The following is a 20,910-nucleotide window of genomic DNA, read 5'->3' as shown; positions in this document are numbered from 1 at the left end:
GGTGTGCACCACCACACCCAGCTAATTTTTGTATTTTTTGTAGAAACTGGGTCTCCCTATGTTGCCCAGGCTGGTCTTGAACTCCTGGGCTCAAGTCGTCCTCCCACCTCAGCATCTCAAAGTGCTGAGATTACAGACATGAGCCACCGTGCCTGGCCTCATCGTTTTTCTACAATAATCTAGCCAAGTTACAAAAACTCTCATTGGAGAAGCTGAGGAAGTATTACTTTTCACACAAAACAAAACAAAACTTTATTTTAAAGTACTAAAATGTAGACCCCCATTAGGGTCTCAGTGAGAGGTCAGTAAAGAGCAGCTCAGTTTCAGATCCACATGTGAAGGACTTACGTACTTAAAATGATCCAGCTCATAATCTCTATAAATAAAATCGTATTTCCCAAAGCCTTTCTTATTTATTTATTTTCATTGTTTAGCGTAGAAACGTGTCCACAGGAGAAAGGGCATTAAAACCAGTGAACTCATGCACTGGAAGTAGCAGGTGACTAAGATGACAGTGTCATCAACTTCTTGGCCCATTCTGCATTTCTGAAATTAGGTCCCAGGAACTGAATGAACTAAAAGCTCAAAGGTCTCAGGGTACATTGTCCCGGGTCTCCTCCCAGCCCCTTAAGACAACAGCAGGAAGAAGTGTTGTGGGCAGAAGGACTACAGCTCTTCTCATGCTGGCTGTCATGAACAGGAATGCACCTTGGCTCCAGAGACAGCCATTGATGGAGAGCTAGCCTTTCCCCTTTGTTCTCAGACAGAGGTTGACTCCTGCAGCTGAATCCAGCCCAGCCACCTAGTGGAAGACATCAGGAGGATGGCCGATGGTTGGAAGTCAGAGAAGCTGAGTGCTTGGTCTCAAGTGCCCTGGCTGCCATGTCAGGAGACCAGCATTCTAAGCCTGTCACTGCTGCCAACTGGTTTTATAATTTCTCTCACCCACAGCTTTCTAGTCTGTAGAACAAGAGGATTGGGATGGTTCTTAAATATTAATGTACATGTGAATCACCTGGGGACAGTGTTAACATGCCCATTCTGATTCAGTGGGTCTGGGGTGGTGCCCAGGACTCTACATTTCTAACTGGCTTCTAGGTGATGCTCATGCTGCTGATCAAGTAGCACTTGACAGCACTTCAAGTAGCAGGGGATTTGCATACGGTGTGGTCCCTTTTAATTCTAACAGTGGATCTTCCCCACTTGCTATGCCAAAGGCATTATTCGATTACACCCTAGAGATAGAAGCAGAGGTCTGGAAACCAGGCTAACATTCCCCCTCTTCAGTGCAGGAAACCCGTTACTTCTGGTCACTGGAGAGATCTTTTGAGAGTGAGAAAGGAGCCTGCATCCTGGCTTCATCTTTGCTTCTAGGCATACCTACTCCTAGCTTAATATGTAATCTTAACTGTTCCTTAGAATGTGTTAGATTTAGTGTGATGACCTAGAGTATCAATAATCAGCACTATCTGAGATATTTAGATGCTTGAAGTAAAAGATAAAACTATACAGGCTGTTTGCCTGAATCATTCATAATAAAGGTCACACTCAGAGCTAGAAGGGAACCTCAGAGAGCTTTGAAATAGACACCATTCTCTGCACACCATGGAGAATCGTGAGGTTAAAGGGACTTCTCAAGGTTCTGCCAGTGCCTGGAAGACCTGGGAGGATGCCCATGCTTCCACTCCCAGAAAGCATATGTATTCTGTTCGGATATGCAGTGCCTGCATCTGTGTTTTAAGACTGAAGAGCAAACTGTGTTAAACAGTTATGACAAATATTGGCCATCTTCCACTGTCTGTCTTTATTTAGTTGCTCTCTGAATAAATTTGTTCAATCCTTTCATGATCATTATTTTTGTCAGTGTCAACCTGTGTCTGCTGCCGATTGGTCCAAGGATATTCGAACTTGCAAGATTTTGAGTGCACAGTCTTTGAATACCTGGTTGATTTTATGTAGTGACAGAACTGAATATGTTGCCAACAGCTTTCTGAACTGCTTGAGAAGAGTTGGAGATTCCATGGGATTTAATGTGGACTACCCCAAAATGTGAGAATACGTTGAATTTTCTTCCTATATTAATTTGCTTAGGTTAGAAGGTAGGGAAGAATGGCAGATATATCAACAAAAGCTTCTTTATCTCAGTACAGTTTCCTAATGTAAAGTGCCAAGAAAATAGTAGATAGATTTTGTAATGACTAAACTTTCATAAAGTTAAAATATATTTTATGTTGGTCTTTGTAAAACTTATACACCGTTCTTAAGCAGTAGTGTCATTCCTTTAAGTCTTTTCAGTACTAGTTCGGACATAAATTTTTGGTAAGTCCATATATTGTCTTCTCAACTGTTTTTCCTTCAGATCAGTTTGTCTTATATCAGTAACTTAATAGCAAATGGATATTTAAAAATAAAAGTTGCATGCCCTGACTTTTACTTGATAGATTTTATACTTTAAAATTTAAAGGAAAAACAGATCTCAAATAAGCTTCTCTGATTCTGTTACTATAGCATACTATTATTAGTCATTCAGAGAGTTTTCTGGTAAGACTAAGGTCAACCATTTATTCATAGAATGTTTATTGAATGCTAATATGTGTAGATTTTATGAGAGTTGCTGGGGATGGGAAAGATAAATAAGCTGTTTTTCATTTAGTAAGAGATACATATACAATCACACTGAAAATGAAAAACTGTTTTGCTTGGAAAAGCCATTAAGTTGGCCATGCCTCACTTTACTGAACCTGATATGCTTAGAAAAGAGGAACACATACTTATTTTTCTTTGTTATAGTGGAGATGCAAATGTCCTAATTGGCACAAGAGGAAGTTATTCTTTAAACACATAGTTACTAATTAATTACATCAGCAGCGCAAGTATTAATCCCAAAATCTCATTTAACACCGTTGTTTAGAGCTCTCCTCTTATCTAATCTGTTAACAAATAGCCTGGTTTGCAATTCACCTGCTCTGTTTTCTCTTAACCCATGACTTAATAAAGCAGGAAAAGATTATGAAAGAAGCCACAGTCCGCAGACCCTGGGCTGATGTCTCAGGCTCTTTCTCACATGAATTCTGGAACAAGCCCATTGCTATGTTCTGTCCTTGGCCTGTTTTATTTGAAAGCTAGTATTTTATTTCAACCGTCTTCCTTCCATAAAGTATCCCTTTACCTAGCTAGATTTACAGGCATAGCTTCTCTCTTCTAAAATATTCACTTGATGATTTTAGAATGAATGGACTATAAGTACAGCAGAATCGGAGTGTAAGAGTTTGAATTGGACGAGTCAAGACCATTTAATTACTGAGATGGGGCTGCCAGCCAGTCATATAGGTCTGTTAAAATCTGCATTCAGTGAGTTGGTGTTCCTGCTACCTGCTGGGAGAGTTTTAAAAGGCCACTGGGCATTGGGACAGTTCACTCATATACACATAAAAGAGGCTGATTCTACATAAAGAAACTAGTTTTATAAATTCCTGTGTGAGAATTACTTCTGGAGCTTCTGGCCCCTAACATAACGTAAGCACAGAACAGATGATTGTTAAGTAGTTGTGCACTGATTAAGGTTAGACATTCCAGACTCCAGACAAGCAACCACTAAGGAAAATAAATATATTTTTGTCTGAATCATGCAAATTAGCTGAATATCTTGGTCCTCATTAACCTGATGTTTTCTAAAACATTCATTTTTAGATTCCCACAGCGTTTCACTCTTACAGAAATCTTAATCCTGGTTGAGCTTGAACCCTCTTTCCAATACTTGATACTATGAGACGGGATTTCAAAAGTTCACCTTCAATCCCATATTGAACATTATAATTATTGATTGTAGGGATTCTGTACAACTGAGAAAATCTTATTTTCTACCAAACCATTTTTTACACTGTAAAAACAATTGCTAAATGTTTTTATATTTTACAGCGAGAGAAAGTATTAGACTCAGAAGGTTTCTATTTTTATCTAATAATTTTTCCTAAGATTGCTAGTCTGTTATGAAAATGTATTTATATTTCTAATGCCATATAATGATTATGTGCTACTAAGAAGGAAATTATATAGCTTCAAAATTAATCTTTTTATTTAGCATAAAAGTACAAGAAAATCCAGCTGCATTTGTTAGAGCTGTACAGCACCATGTTGATCCTGATGTTCAGTTGGTAAGTATAGGACAGTTTTTGCACTCCTTTAATCTGTAATTTTAGTTCTGCTTTATATCTACAGTCTGAGCATACCTTCCCATGATATATCTGCAGATTGCCATGCATTATCCCAAAGAACCCAAGAAAGTATTAATCTTAGTATTTTGATCAGTATTTTATTTCCATTCCACGTTTCTAATGTTAATTTTAAACACAGTACTTCTTATTAACCCTGTATCATCCATTTGGATGTCTGCCTATTTTCCAACTCACTAAGGTCTTTTCTTTAAGATATAAGATAAACTGAGTCCCATCTCATCCCATGAATGCTGATACCCAGTGTTTTCTATATTTCAGGGGATTCTTGGTTAGGTTTTTCCAAGTGACCTATGGCCCCAAATTCCTGCTTCCTCTGAATTCTGGCCATCTTCTGTGCATCCTCAGTGAGGACCACTTCCTCCTGCACTGCATCACCTGCTGGGACATCCACAGTTGCCTCATTTCCCAAAGAGCATGTGTGTGTAGCGGTCTTTGCAGACTGTTTGGGGCCAAGGCATGATTACATCACATCCTGACATTCCAGACAAATTAGAATTGACATCCTTTTGTTAAAAATCTTTCAACGCTTCCTATTTCCTGGGAATGTTTACTCTTCTACCAGGCCTCAGCACCCCCGGGCTGTTGCAGGGCTTTTCCTGTCCTTTCCATCTACCCTTCCCACCTCCGTGGCCAACTCAGCCCAACTTCCAACATTCTTGTTCATATCTCATGCAAACTAATTGAACTAACTAGCTAAGTGCTATCTCTTTGCCTCTCTTTTAGTGAGTTTCTCTTTTACCCTAAAGGATCTTATATGAAACAGAGAATTCTTACCCTAAGAGCATTTATTTTTTTACTTAAATAAAATCAAACTTACAGAAAAGTGACAAGAATAGTACAAACAACTCTCTCATATACCCTTCATCCCGAATCCCAAATGATTAACATTTGATCATCTTTGCTTTACTCTTATTATTGCTGAACCATTTGAGAGTAAGCTCCAGGCATGATGCCCCAGTGCCCTTGACTATTTCAGTGCATATTTTCTGTAAACAAGGTCTCTGTCCTACAGAAGCATATGACAGTCATCAAAATTAAGAAACCGTTTTCTTCATTTGTGTCAACAGTCACCTCTGCAGGAAAAGGCTCTAATGTCCTGCACTAACTTGTCCAGTCTCTTCAGTCTCTCCTTCAGTCTAGAACAGCCCTTTATTTTCTTTGACTCTGATGACCTTCCAATTTTGAGAGTACAGACTAATTATTCCGTATAACGCTTCTCAGTTTGGTTTTGTCTGATGTCTCCTCGTGATGACATTCAGGTTATGCACTTTGACAAGAGTAGCACGGCAACGGTCCTGTATTCTGAGTGCATCCCTACCCTGTGGCACTCCATTGATTACGGTGATGTCTGCCAGATTTCTCCAATGTAAAGTTCAGTTTCATCAGTTGCATCTGTGCGTATATAGATATGTTGAGACTATATAAATAATCCTGTTTCTCATCAAACTTTTACCCATTTATCTTAGCATCTATAATTCTTGTCTGAATCTATCGTTATGATGATGGTTGAAAAATGATGGTTTTCCACTCCTTCAGTCCCGCTGCATTGATTAGGGGGCACAGGAAGAGCTTCCTCTTCTCCCCATTTATTTGTCTCTTTGTATCTGCGTAGACTCATAGATCCCTATTTTGTTATAGTTCATTACTCTGATTATTTATTTTGATGCTCATCATATTGTACCCAATTTTGCCAGTGGGAAAATCATATCAAGCTGGCTTCATGTGTCTCCATCTTTCTTAGAACACTTTCTTATTTTCTAGCAAAATAAGATATGCCAGGTTCATCTTACAGTGCTGCTTCCCAACCCTGGAATTCGATATCTTTCCCAGGAGTCCTGATTCATTTTAGGAAAGAATAGTATTTAGATACAAAGATTTGGGGCACTTGGTGTGCTTATTTGCTACTGGCGTGTTGCTGTCCCCAGGCTCTCTCAGCGGGCATAACTAGGAAATGTATGTTGCATGGCTCCTGTTATCCCCCATACACCTGCTTACTCGTCCAACCCCTGGTGTGGAACCTGCCTCACTCGGCTCCCATCTTCTCTCAGCCCATTGGGCCACTGCCATGTTCTACCACTTTTCTTGCTTAGAGCCAAACTCATAGGTCAGAAGAAAGGTGCTAAGAGCCTTTTGCTAATAATTTAAAAATATTTTTCTTCACTTTATATAATTAAGTGTAAATAATTTTAGCCTTTGACATTATGACTTTAAACAGTTCTGTAGGTGGAAAAATTACTTTGTTTTCTTCTGCTAATTATGACAGTGAGTATCTTTTCTACAGTTTGGAGGCTTTTGAAAGTGGAGAATAAAAGATGAGAAGAGGCAGAGGTAGGCCCTTCGGTGTGGAAAGGATCTTATAAGAAGTAGGAGTAGTGGCAGAGACAGGTGGGATAAGAAATGCCGGGGGACTTGATACTTCTCTATCCTTATTTTCCCTCCCCTTATATCTGTAATCTCAGCTTCCAGTTTTTAAAAAAGTGTGTTCGTTTCCTTTATTTTGGTTATCTTGTATCTAATGGGAAAGGCACCCTAGTTTAAGGTAATTCTCAACTTCACTTATCTTCAGCTGGGGTCAGGGAGGGACCAGTGGGAATGAGAACTCAACCACCCCAGGAAAGGACCACTGCAAAGTTGGGGGTGAGCGAGTGGGGGTATATGGAGAAGGAACTCTGTGAGAAGGGAATCTGAGGGACTGACAGAATCAAATCAGGAGGGAAAAGAGGGGAAAGGAAAAGCAAAAGGAGATGAGCAGGAGTGGAGTAGGGCTTTGCAGAGAGAATGGCTAATGACAGGGCATTTTGAATGGCATTAATTCACCAGCAGTTTAATGGCCATTTAAGGTAACTGTGGACATGTTAATACTGCTTCTTCGGAACTTAGGGGCAAAAGATGTTTGGAGAATAACTCATGAATTCGTTTCTTTAAAAAGTGACTTCTTAGCAGAAGTAAATTAATTTCTAAACCCTTTTGCTGTTTTTGCTTTTAGGTAATGTGCATTCTGCCTTCTCATCAGAAGACCTATTATGATTCCATTAAAAAATATTTGAGCCTAGACTGCCCAGTCCCAAGCCAATGTGTGCTTGCTCGGACCTTGAATAAACAGGGCATGATGATGAGTATCGCCACCAAGATCGCCATGCAGATGACCTGCAAACTCGGAGGCGAACTGTGGGCTGTGGAAATACCTGTGAGGACACCGTCACATTTTTTTCTTTTCATAATTAATAAATTAATTTTAAAAATTAAAGTAGGAGATGTCATCGCATGATCCCAGAATTGTTTGGTTTGCTAGTTTGTTGAGCCACTACCCTGGGTTCTGGCATACCACAAGCCATTGTGAATCTCCAAAAGAGGCTCCATGCTTCTCAGGAGCTTCAGTTAAGCTGCTAACTCAGCATAGGGACCTGATTTGAAGCCTCTCAGCTGCTATTTTAAAATCTGTGTTCCACTGTCTCCACATTTACGTGCTTTCAGCAGGGTGCTAACTCTTAGAATAGCCTTGCACCCTGGATGGGGCGGCCTCCCCAGAGCTTGGGGAGATGGCATAGCCTGTGATCTGAATCTCCAAACTGTGGTACTAAGAAAATCCCCTTCTCTTCCCTGAACTGTAGTCACCATGGGAGTAAGCAAGGAGAATGAGAAGCGAGGTAGTGTTGCCCATTCCTTGCATCTCCATAACCAGGATGAATGCGGTTACCTTCAGCTTCCCTCTCTCCCACTCCCCACAAAGGTGCATAGCCAAGGGAGGATTCCTTAGAGATCTGAAGAATGGAGAATGGAATTCCTCTTCAGATTCCTCCAAACCGGAGGCAAGTAATAAATGCACTGACCACAGTCCCGGAATCTCTTTAGCCACTGGTGCCCCTTCCCCTGCCCCCACACAAAGGATGATGGCTATCTTGGACAATAGTGAGTCTCTTAAGTGTGCATCACATTCTCCTGCTAGCTTTAAGTCTCTCTCATTTCTGGTTTAATAACAAATAAAATAAAACCTCATCTAGATCTTGATGTCCTTTATACATAGCTTAACTTTAAGAATTCAGTAACTGGAGACCATTTTATAAATAACTTCCTGTTAAACCACTGTTAGGGGAAATGATAACTTATCCAATTAAATCATGACAAATTTAATTTTATAGCTAAAGTCCCTGATGGTGGTCGGTATTGATGTCTGTAAAGATGCACTCAGCAAGGACGTGATGGTCGTTGGATGCGTGGCCAGTGTTAACCCCGGAATCACCAGGTACTGCTAAAACTATCTGAACACACTCTTCATTTAGTTAAGACTATTAACTGTGGTTTCACTGAAGAATGTAACAGCAAGGAATATTTTGTATTATTCACTCATTTTAAACACCAACATTTGTGTCCATAAATTACTTACATATAAAAATGTGATGATAATATTGGAGTACTATGTAGCCTCCTTAAAAAACCTTTTATATATTCATTAGACTGAGCTATTACTCATCTTCCCCAAATAATAGATGTGTACAAATTCTGAACATTTCCACCCTTGTGAAATACTCAATACATACTTCTTGTTGCTATGATTATTAATATTCACAGGCATTGGATGTGACTGTTGTTCACACAGCTAATAAAAACAAGCAAAATCAGGGATAATGCCTTAAACATTGGCTAAGAGTACTCATTAAATTATGGTTCTTAGAATTGTTTCAACCTTTGTAACTGAACAGTGTGTTTTGAAGCTACAGCAGCGCTGTGCAAAATGTTTTCTTTTTGGCTTAAGCCATTTTATTTATTCCCATTAAATTATTAGTCAGGTATATATTTTGGATTGTGGGAAACAGAAAAAGGAACACCATAATACTGTCCTACTTGCATGCCTACAACTTCATTCCAGGTTGTATGAGATGCTTCTTATATATGCCACATCATTAATCAAGCTGATAAAGGACTTTCATTTTTGTCTTTGTACATCCAAAATTTATTTTGATATAGGGAGTGAAGTAGGGATCCACTTTAGTTTTTTTCTCAAATGGTCGCCATTTATCAGAAAGTTTATTATAATTTTTATCAGCTTTTTTGAGGTATAATTGATGCATAAACTATATGTATTTTGAGTGTACAGTGTGATGTTTTGATATATGTATACATTGTGAAATAATTACCACACTCAAACCTCACACAGTTACCACTTGTGTGTGTGTGTGGTGAGACTAAAGATGACTCTCTGAGCAAATTTCAGTCATACTATAGTGCATGATAATTAACTGTACTCAGCATGCTGTACATTAAGTGTCCAAAACATACTCATCTTGTCACTGAAATTTTGTACCCTTTGAACATCCAATCTCCCCACTCTCTACCCCCAGTAATTATCCTCTATTCTTTATTTCTATGAGTTTGACATTTTTTTTTTTCTTTTGAGACAGAGTCTCACTTGGTTGCCAGGGTGGAGTGTAATGACGTGATCTCAGCTCACTGCAACCTCCGCCTCTTGGGTTCAAGCGATTTTCCTGCCTCAGCCTCCTGAGTAGCTGGGACTACAGGCATGCACCACCACACCCAGCTAATTTTTGTATGTTTACTCTAGAGATGGGGTGTCACCATACTGGCGATACTGTTCTCAAACTGTTGACCTCGTGATCTACCTGCCTCAGCCTCCCAAAGTGCTGGGATTACAGACATGAGCCACCACTCTTGGCCGAGTTTGACATTTTTAGATTCCACATATAAGTGACCATACCCTATTTGTCTTTTCGTGTCTGGCTTATTTTACTTAATATAATGTCCTCTAGGTTTATTCATGTTGTTGCAAATGGCAGGATTTTCTTTTTTTAAGGCTGAATAATATTCTGGGGTGTGTGTGTGTGTGTGTGTGTGTGTGTGTGTGTGTGTGTGTGTGTCTGTGTGTGTCTCACAATTTCTTTATCCAGTCATCCATCAGTGGTCACAGGCTGATTCTTTATCTTAGCTACTGAACATGGAATTGCAGATATCTGACATACTGATTTCTTTTCCTCTGGATATATAGACACAGTGTGATTGCTAGATCACATAGTAGTTCTCTTTGAAATTTTTTGAGGAACTTTTTTTACTGGTTTCCATAATGGTTATGCTAATTTACATTCCCACCAACAATGTATAAAAGTTCCTGTTTTTCTACATTCTCTCTAATGCTTATCTTCTGACTTTTTGGTCACAGCCATGCTAAAGATGTAAGGTGATATCTCGTGGTTTTGATTTGCATTTTCTTGATAATTAGTAATGTTGAGCACCTTTTCATCTATCTGTTGACCATTTGTAAGTCATCTTTGGAAAAATGTCTATTTGAGTATTTTTTTCCTATTGAATTGTATGAATTCTTCATATATTTTGAATATCATCCCTTTATCAGATACATGATTTATAAATATTTTTTCCCATTTTGTTAGTTGCTTTTCATCTGTTGTTTCCTTTGCTATGCAGGAAATTTTATTATTTTTGGTGTCATATTCAGAAATCATTGCCAACACCAATGTCATGAAGCTTTTATGTTTTCTCCTAGAAGTTTTGCAGTGTCAGATCTCTTAAGTCTTTAATACATTTTGAGTTAATATTTATGTAAGGTATAAGGGTCCAATTTCATTTTTTAACATGTGGATATCTAGTTGTTTCAACCATTTATTGAAGAGACTTTTTTTTTTTTTTTTGAGACGGACTTTCGCTCGTTACCCAGGCTGGAGTGCAACGGCGCCATCTCGGCTCACCGCAACCTCCACCTCCTGGGTTCAAGCAATTCTCCTGCCTCAGCCTCCTGAGTAGCTGGGATTACAGGCACGTGCCACCATGCCCAGCTAATTTTTTGTATCTTTAGTAGAGACGGCGTTTCACCATGTTGACCAGGATGGTCTCGATCTCTTGACCTCGTGATCCACCCGCCTTGGCCTCCCAAAGTGCTGGGATTACAGGCTTGAGCCACCGTGCCCGGCTGTCTTGGTGAATTCTTATTTGGGTTGAATCTATTTCAGAATCTTTGAGCTACGTGTACTTGGATGTCCCTATCTCTTTCTAGATTCGAGAACTTTTTATCCATTATTGTTTGAAATAAGCTTTCTGCCCATCTTCTTCTCCTTTTGAAACTTTCATAATGCGATTGTTAGGTCTCTTGATAGTATTCCATAAACTCCATAAGCTTTCTTCATTCCTTTTATTTTTTCTCCTTTGTGTATTTTTAAATGACCTATCTTCAAACTCACAGAGTCTTCTACTTGATCAAGTCTGCTATTGATACTTTCTATTGCGTTTACTTAATTCCCTGTATCCTTCAGCTCCAGAATTTCTGCTTGGTTCTTTTTAAATTTCTATTTCTATATTGAAGTTATGGTTTGGTTTTGTTTTGAGACAGAGTCTCAACTGTATCAAGAGGCTGGAGTGCAGTGGTGCAGTCTTGGCTCACTGCAACCTCTGCCTCCTGGGTTCGAGTGATTCTCCTGCCTCAGCCTCCTGAGTATCTGGGATTACAGGTGCATACCACCATGCTCAGCTAATTTTTGTATTTTTATTAGCAATGTGGTTTCACCGTGTTGGCTAGGATGGTCTTGATCTCTTGATCTGGTGATCTGCCCGCCTTGGCCTCCCAAAGTGTTGGGATTATAGGAGTGAGCTGCCGCACCCAGCCTACATATATTTTTAGTATCATTGAGTTGTCTGTGTTCCCTTGTAGCTTGTTGAGCTTCCTTAAATATTTATTTTGAATTCTTTGTCAGGCCATTCACAAATCTCCATCTCTTTGAAGTCAGTTACTGGACGTTTTTTTTTTTTTTTTTTTTTTTTTTTTTGAGACGGAGTTTTGCTCTTGTTGCCCAGGCTGGAGTGCAATGGTGCGATCTCGGCTCACCACAACCTCCGCCTCCTGGGTTCAGTCAATTCTCCTGCCTCAGCCTCCTGAGTAGCTGGGATTACAGGCACGCACCACCATGCCCAGCTAATTTTTTGTATTTTTAGTAGAGACGGGGTTTCACCATGTTGACCAGGATGGTCTCGATCTCTTGACCTTGTGATCCACCCGCCTCGGCCTCCCAAAGTGCTGGGATTACAGGCTTGAGCCACCGCACCCGGCCTACTGGACTATTATTTAAATCCTTTGGTTGTGTCATAGTTTCTGATTTTTTTTTTTTTTTTTGAGATGGAGTTTTGCTCTTGTCCCTCAGGCTGGAATGCAGTGGTGTGATCCTGGCTCACGGCAACCTCCGTCTCCTGGGTTCAAGCAATTCTCCTGCTTCAGCCTCCCAAGTAACTGGGATTATGTGATGCCTGCTACCACACCCAGCTAAATTTTTGTATTTTTAGTAGAGACAGGGTTTTGTCATGTTGGCCTGGTCTTGAACTCCTGCCCTCAGGTGGTCTGCCTGCCTCGGCCTTCCAAAGTGCTAGGATTATAGGTATGAGCCACCACACCTGGCCAGTTCCCGATTTTTCATGTTTTTGAAGTCTTGCATTGCTGTCTTTGCATTTGAAGAATCAGTTACTTCTTCCAATCTTTATTGGCTATCTTTGGGAGATAAACACCTTTAACAGTCCAGCTGGGGATTCTGAGACTCTCTTACATGTTTTCTATTCATGTGCCCACTTCACACTTCTGGTTCTCACTTGGTAGGGGGAATCCTTAAAATTGCACGCATTTTCTCAATCCCACAAAGCCAGGCCAGATGTCAAGAGGCTCTCATCTGTTTTCCCTAGGGTGGTTTCCTAAAATGCTCATTTATGTACCTTCTCCAAATCCTGAAGAGTCAAGCTACCTGTGTGTGTGAAATGCTTGCACTCACCATCTAAACAAATGTGGTTGGGGAGCCAGCCTGGTTAGGGGTGGTGCTGAGATACAAGTAGCATTTGGGGTGCTTGTGGGTCAGCTGAGGTGGTCCATAAGCAGGGTATCCTACGAAACCCACAGGAGGGCTTCTTTATGAAGCTCATAGAGGAGTCAGTAGGATTTGCAGCCTTGCTTTTCTACCCCCATACTCTCCTAACCTCCCAGCTGTGCTGATAATCTTGTTCTTAGTGAGGCAAGAAAAAAGTGGGCATCTTAGGGGGTGAGGGAGCTGGGTACTCACTCACTACACTGTTAGGGAAATCATGGGCTGATGTGGTCTCTCATGGCATTGAGCTGTGCCCTGCCTAGGGGAGGAACAATGCAGGTAAAGTGAATCTCTTTGTGTTACCTTCTTTAATGCATCTGATTTTGTACTCCAGTGATGTGATGGAACATCACCATTGGAAAAGCTCCTATTTTCCCAACTTGCTGATATCACTCAGGCCTTTCAGACTTCCAATTTGTTGGCAGCATTCCTAATTGTATTCTGTTTTTTTTTTTTTTTTTTTTTTTTTTTTTAAAAAAAAAACAAAATGGTTAGAGATAGGATCTTGCTTTGTCGACCAGGCTGGAATGCAGTGGCTCTTCACAGGTGCAGTGAGAGCATAATACAGTTTTGAACTCATGGGCTCAAGCAATTCTCCTACCTCAGCCTCCCAAGTAGATGTGACTACAGGCCACCAAACGTATCTGTTTTACTAATGTTGCATATATTTAGAGAACTGTAATAATGCTGGAACATACCTAACACGAAGTCATGATCATCATTTTCCAAGTGCCTTAATTAACGGTGGTAGCAAGAGAACTTGTTCCTGAAATGTACGCAAGTTAATAATGTTAAGATTTCTAATCCAAAAGGATCACCTATAAAAATGAAAGTTTGTGTGTCAGAAATCTTTGAATATTTTGATAGTAGGAGCTCTACTGCTAAATTAAGACATTATTTTATAGCCATAATAGTGGCCTCTATTTATTACTCTTTATTATATGCCAAGTACTGTGCTAAGTATTTTACATATATTACCTGTTTTAATTTTTACCACAACACTATGAGGTAGTAACTAATGTGCTTATCTTGTAAATCTCCTTGGTATAGATGAGGAAACACACTTAGGTTCACATAGCAAAGTTACACAGCTGGTGAATACATTGACTAAGATTTGAAGCTAGATATGGCTGATGGCAACACTATGCTTTAGCTTCTCTTTTCAATAAATTCTTTTTGGGGAAAGATACTTTTTGATATAATTGTGAACACATAACACATGAAATTGAGAACAATGATTTTTACTCATGTCTATTTCTTAATTTAATATTAAGGAATTTTATAGTAGAAATTTTGAAGTTGAACTTTACTTATATTTATTTTTTAACTTTAGGTGGTTTTCCCGCTGTATCCTTCAGAGAACAACCACTGATGTTGCAGATTGCTTAAAAGTTTTCATGACTGGTACTAAAAATATAGCAATGTGGGTGGGCTCCAAGGACTGTTCCTTCAGACCTCAGATCCATGTGCTTATAGAAGACCACATAGGTCAAAGCAAACTCTCCACACCTATCAATGTCAACTGCCACCCAGTTGAAGATCTCCAAAGCTGCATGCTGAATTAGGCCAACAGTCAGACTGTGTAGCATTTACATTTACATTTGTCTACGTGTGATAACATGAAGACAGGAGGAAGGAAAATGTGTGGCTGCTGGTTTCCCTAGCAAGCAGTTTGAAGGTCAAAAGAAACCTACAGTGGAGGAATTCAAGTTCTGACAGAGCAGTGTTAAGTCTAGACCTAGGAAGGAAGCCTGTAGGCCTAGGATTGGGGTGCTAACAGATCAAGTGGCAAAGCAGGAGAAAAGAGAATGACAGCCAGTTGAGGAAAGTTGCCCCATCCATAGCAGGATGCAGTGCAATGCAAAGACAAATCTAGGGTTTTTATTTACCGGTCCTGGCCTAGGTCTGGCTTTGCTATTTCCCAGCAGTGTGACTTGTGCAAACCCTTCCCTCTCCTGATCTGCATTTTCCCATCTGCAAATTTTGGGATATTGCAAATATTTTTTTCTTAAAAAGTGTATTTGCTGATACATGTAGGTAATGGACTCACATACATGATGACCTTCTAGCAAACTAAAATGAATTTCTTAAACAATAAACTCTTTTAAAATAACCGTATGATATATACATGAAAATAATTACTGCATTCTGTTATTTCCCTCTCACATCAAAACCTGGTCAATTTTTGAGCAGGTAAAATTTTTTTTAGCAGTTATTAAAGATTTCTGTTTGGTAGGAGTTCCTCTATGGCCTCTTCTCTTTAGAAGATTCACAGTTATAGTGAGTAGAAATGTTTCCAGAGTTCATCTCCTCAATGAGAATTGGAATCAATTGGGTGATTCAGTATGAAGATATGTTTTCAGAGGAACAGCAAAGCCATTTCCTTAGATTTTCCTATTTATTCTCACTAGGAAGATAAACTTATCTAGTTTATATCTATTGAGAGTATTTAAAGACTTGAAGATGCTAAATTAATATTAATTTGGTTTTAGGCATTTTCATGTCTATTGCATTAAATTTTAATTTATTGCTTAAATATTAAAATTTTACTAAAGAGATAGGCCAAGTGTAAGAATATATCATGCCAGAGAAACCGTTATGATTACTAGAATAGCAGACACAGAGTAATGCTCCCTAAAGTTATACATTGTTATATTATTGCAGATATAATCCAAATTATGTATTGCCCTATTTTACAGTGGTCTGAAATATAAAACCCATTTAAACATTGCAATATATTAGAATGTTATTTTTTGTTTGCATTAGAAAAGTAATTCTTTTCTTCCATCAAATTCTGCAGGAGCACTCAACAAATGGTACAAGTACAATCACGATTTGCCAGCACGGATAATTGTGTACCGTGCTGGTGTAGGGGATGGTCAACTGAAAGCACTTATTGAATATGAAGTCCCACAGCTGCTGAGCAGTCTAGCAGAATCCAGCTCAAATGCCAGGTATTAAATTACTGTTCTTTCCTCCACACTCCCAATTATAGCCATTACACACAAGGTATTCAAGCATCGGTTTTTGGTTGTTGTTTTTTTTTATGCGATTAAGTTTTGCTGTGTTTCTGTATCATACCAGCAGAGCTCTGTAATTTCCTTCAGATTGGAGGGTAGTTGGGATGGTCTAACATAAAAAGCTTTGGGGGCCTTGGGTGGGGGAAGCTAGTTGAAGAAAGGTATCCTCAGAGCAGCTGACACAGATTCAGCATGAAGCCTGCAGGGCTGCTGGCAGTGAAAATGCTTCATACATATTAATATCACCTGGAAGAAAACAAGCTTTCAAATTCGAGGCCCTAATACACACAGAACCAAAGCCTCTGAATTGCAGGCACTGATGTGCACTTAAGGTCTATGGAAGGTTCTTAAAGGGGTTTGAGTGCCATGAAAGCTGAGCTGCAGATGGAAATCAGACCACCCTAAACACCAGGCATCTTGCTCCACTGTTACATTTCTAGCTTCTGTTTCAGTACAAAATTTTCTTCAGTGATTATTCGAAATGGCAAGTACAAGAAAATATTGGAAATAGAAAACAGGAGAGGACAATAATCTTAAGTCAGCTTCTTAAAATATTTGGAAAGCATCTTATTCTAAGCAGGACACATACCTCTATCTGTAGGACTACACCACCATCATCACCATCAACCAAAGAGTCACAGCCACCAGTCACAAAGGAGCTGAGTCTTGACCTCAGTCAGTTACTGTTAGAGTGGAGGGGAAGCCTGACAGCTTGGTGGCGGTATCACCTGCAGCTTTATCCCAGCTGTTAGGGCCAAAATACCTCCCTCGCTCCTCTCTGATCTCAGGTACATGTGTTTATTAAGAATCACAAGTATGCAATTAAGGGATGCAGGAGTAACTTTAGCAGCTGACATGCTAAGGCATTACTTTTCTTGCATTATAACTTCAACTTTTAATAGTTTCAATACTGAAAACATTTGTAATAAATTTTAAAAATTATAACGCTTTAAATGAAACTCCAGTGTTTCCTTTCGTCCCACAGGTTCCTTTCATAATAGCAAATATTAGGATTTCACCTTGGCTTTACCCAATACAATAACACTTCACCATTCAGCATTTGGCCAGAATGTGTATTTGGTTTATCCATCCATCCACCCAGGCATGAGTTTTGTGTAATACAGAAGGGATGACTAAAGGAATAGGAAGGACTTTTGGTTCTTCCTCTGCTGCTTGGAAATAAAATTGAGAGGAAGAGTGAAGGGGAAAATAGGATGAGACACTAATGACACACACACACATCTTGTCTCCATGGATAATTCTGGAAAATCTTTCTGCAAAAATGCCGGTTGACATTCAGCATTTCTTCCTGACCCCTTTGGTCGTATAAACTAGGCAAATGACTTGGCATAGCATCCTTTTGCAACAAATATGGACAATTCCTAATTTTAAAAATTGAATCTCTAGGAAAGGAGAGATTGTGGGTAATTTTTATTTTCTTTGTTTTGCAGTGTTTTTCACATGGAATTTTTATTTATTTCATTTTAATAATTACATAAAAATAGAAAGCTGCATAGATTGCATAGAGTTCCTTTTTTTTCATATTTTGCCTCTCTAATTTTAATCTCAAGACTATCAGTGATTGTGGTCAGGAAGAAGTGCATGCCACGATTCTTTACCGAAATGAACCACACTGTACAGAACCCCCCACTTGGCACTGTTGTGGATTCAGAAGCAACACGTAATGAATGGCAAGTACCATTGGAAAATCAATTTTTAACAAAACATTCATTATGTGCAGTTTATATTTGACTTTATTTTGTTTGCCTTCTTTCCCACATTCATTCCATTTTCCCCCTCAGGTATGACTTCTATCTCATCAGCCAGGTGGCTGGTCGGGGAACTGTTAGTCCTACCTACTATAATGTCATCTATGATGACAACGGCTTGAAGCCCGATCACATGCAGAGACTTACATTCAAATTATGCCACCTGTACTACAACTGGCCGGTGAGTGAAAGCTGTTTATTTAATGTAAATAAGATACTCAAGAGTCCCACCTAGGAATTGTCATACACTTCATCTTTGTATCCCTAGATATAGCACAATTCCTGATATTTCACAAAGGAAGAATGAATGAATGAATGAATCACTTCTCGAGTCCACAGTGGGAGGCACCAGTCTGTCATAGAAACAAAATAACAGTAACTATTATAATAGATTAATAGTTATAGTTTCTAGAGGACCTTGTTATATACATTATCTTATGCAAACCTAGGAGGAAATCAGTGTATTGTTATTTACATGTTACAGATGAAGTTGAAGCCAACTCAGATGTGCCTGGTGGGGAAGTGTTAAAGAAGCATGGGTCTGCCCTTTGTTCCTGTGCATTAGGCCAAGAGCTCTTCCCAAAGGCCAAGGCCAGCATTTGCATGGATCTCCTCCAAGGAGTTCCAAACATGAGATCATAGGAAAAAGACTAGTCCAAAGTGTGATGGCTCCCTGCTGCCAGCACCATGAAGCCAGAGTGACTTTTCGCTCCATCCTCCCCAGTGAGCTTCAGTTCCCAGTGAGTTAGGTTACGTTTTGTTGACTGAGGTTAGTTATTGTTTACCCAGAAACCCATTCTATTGTCTGTGTAACCAGTAGACGAATTAAATTAAAATTAAAAAATTACTCTGAAGAACATGGTATGCTCTTAATTATTGTCAATACTTTTTTTCTCCTCAGGGCTTAATCAGTGTCCCAGCACCATGTCAGTATGCCCACAAGCTGACCTTTCTGGTGGCACAAAGCATTCATAAAGAACCCAGTTTGGAATTAGCCAACTTTCTCTTCTACCTGTGATGGCATGAACCACTGGCATCACTAGATAAAGAATTCCAGAAGAAATTGGTATAATTTCTCACATCTGCTACAAGCTCAAGGCTGTAATGGGGGAAAAGATTGAACTTTGTTTTCATGTCTGTGAAAAAAAGAAAAACTTAATCTGAAAGAGTTTAAAGAAATGTGTGTTAGGTTTTTAAAGAGTTATTTTGGGGTAAATTCTCATTGTCACATATGGAATTTAAATATACCATCATCTATAAAGAATTCTACGGAGTTAAATATCTTAAGTTAAACACTTAAAGAAAATAAGTGTTTGCATGATATTTTGATGACAGATAAACAGTCTAATTCCAACCCCAAATTTTGCTGAGGTTTTCTTAATGTTGTAGAGCATTTCGTAGAGTGGTTTAAATAGTTATTAGAAAATAAAGTTCAGAGCATCACATGCGTTTGTTGTTATTTGAATTTTACACTGACATCATATGGGAACATCATAATTTAAGTATTTTTAGCAAAACCTCTTACCCACTAAAGCACATTACCAACAGTCTGAGTTCTATTTCAGAAACTGAGCTGATCACTTGCTCTCGTGATGGGACTTTATTTCACTTCATAGCAGCCCCTCTCAGTGATGACCTTGCTTCCTATTCACTGATAAAACAGAAGCTATCAGAAGGCAACTTTCATAAGCCTCTACTATTTCTACCTTCACATAACAGCATCTGTACCCAATAGACTCTGCCTACCCTTCCCTTATTATGAATGCAGTGTGTCTATGCTCCCATAAGGCTCTCCACCTCTGTACTCAATCTCATTCCCTCTGACCTAAGAAGCATGCTGCTCTAGCAGTTCTTCCCTCTTCTTTCTGCATCATCAGTTTTCCTCTTCACTACTGGGTCATTCTCATTGGCATTATAAATATGCTGTTACTTCTCTCATCTTAAAAAAGAAGTCATTTCCCAGACAGCCCCCTGGTACCAAGCAGCCTGAAAGTGCCTCAGCCCAGAAGCTAAGAAGTCATTTCCTCTAGCTTCCACCCCATTGCTTTGCACTTCTTTACAGAAAAACATCCCCAAAGAAGAGTCTGTGCTTGATGTATCCAATTCTGTACTCCAATCAAAATTTTACCACAACTGCTACAGCAAAATTGCCTTAGTCAACACCACCAATAACCTCCACTTTGCTAACACTAGTGGTCACCTCTTGGTCCTTGTCTTGCTTGACCCAGTCAATCATTTCCTCCCTCTGAGACACTCTTTACTTGTCCTGTAGCATAACACTCTCCTGTTTTCTCTCCTGCTGCATCGATCACTCATGCTTGGGTCTTTTTGTGCTTTTTCCTCATTTTCTCACCCCTTTCACATTGGGATGCCCCAGGAATGAGAAATCAGCTACATGCAAAAGATATTTTGACGAAGGAAAGGTCAGAGTTCCAAATTCTGCTTGCCACAGGAAGGTCTGTGGAAGTCTCCAACAAAGGGTAGTGGGAGAGAGGCAGGTGCTCTCTGGGGACAAGGGAAGCAGGCCGCAGGAGGGACGCCAACGCACAGGTTCTATCACACATTGCATTGAAACTTACTTTCCTATTTGAGACTTTTGTCCAGACATAATAGAAATGTACCCAACATGGGTGATTCCAATAATAGAATAACCGTTTTGTGAGGCATCAGGGTGGAGGGGACTTTAGGTCCAGGGCCAGTGCCACACCCTGCATATACACATTTAATCTCCACAAGAACTGCATGAAGTAGGTTGTAATGACCATTTCAGATGGTAAAGCTGGGGATTAATGATAACTGCCTGATTCACTGAAGTTTATGAGATTAACTGTGGAGCTAGAATTTGTCCTCAGGTTTGTTTGCAAAACCTGTGAGATGAACCAAGAGTCTACACCTTTGATAAAAGATACTCTGAGATTTAAAAAATTTCTCCCAGAGCTCTAATGTGAGGGAGTGCCTTATGTGATTTAAAGATGGCATTATACAGCATGTCTCTGAAGACAAGGCACTGAACCAATTCGGG

At 39.5% G+C, this 20,910-nt stretch overlaps 1 protein-coding gene across 1 annotated transcript in view; it reads left to right on the top strand.

The window, feature by feature from the left end:
• Nucleotides 1-18,929, top strand: part of PIWIL4 (piwi like RNA-mediated gene silencing 4) — a 57,181-nt gene extending 38,252 nt beyond the window's left edge. The window contains exons 12-20 of the mRNA XM_074400321.1: nt 1,865-2,049; nt 4,082-4,154; nt 7,222-7,422; nt 8,375-8,478; nt 14,433-14,503; nt 15,900-16,053; nt 17,691-17,810; nt 17,922-18,069; nt 18,790-18,929. Coding sequence (XP_074256422.1) covers nt 1,865-2,049; nt 4,082-4,154; nt 7,222-7,422; nt 8,375-8,478; nt 14,433-14,503; nt 15,900-16,053; nt 17,691-17,810; nt 17,922-18,069; nt 18,790-18,906 — 1,173 coding nt within the window. The 3' untranslated portion in view covers nt 18,907-18,929. The remainder of the gene's footprint in view (nt 1-1,864; nt 2,050-4,081; nt 4,155-7,221; nt 7,423-8,374; nt 8,479-14,432; nt 14,504-15,899; nt 16,054-17,690; nt 17,811-17,921; nt 18,070-18,789) is intronic.
• Nucleotides 18,930-20,910: the final 1,981 nt, after the last annotated feature.

Source organism: Saimiri boliviensis, chromosome 6 (assembly GCF_048565385.1).
Source record: "Saimiri boliviensis isolate mSaiBol1 chromosome 6, mSaiBol1.pri, whole genome shotgun sequence".
Taxonomy (NCBI): Eukaryota; Metazoa; Chordata; class Mammalia; order Primates; family Cebidae; genus Saimiri; species Saimiri boliviensis.
Note: the sequence above shows the minus strand (reverse complement) of the source record. Positions and strands in the feature narration are given on the sequence as shown.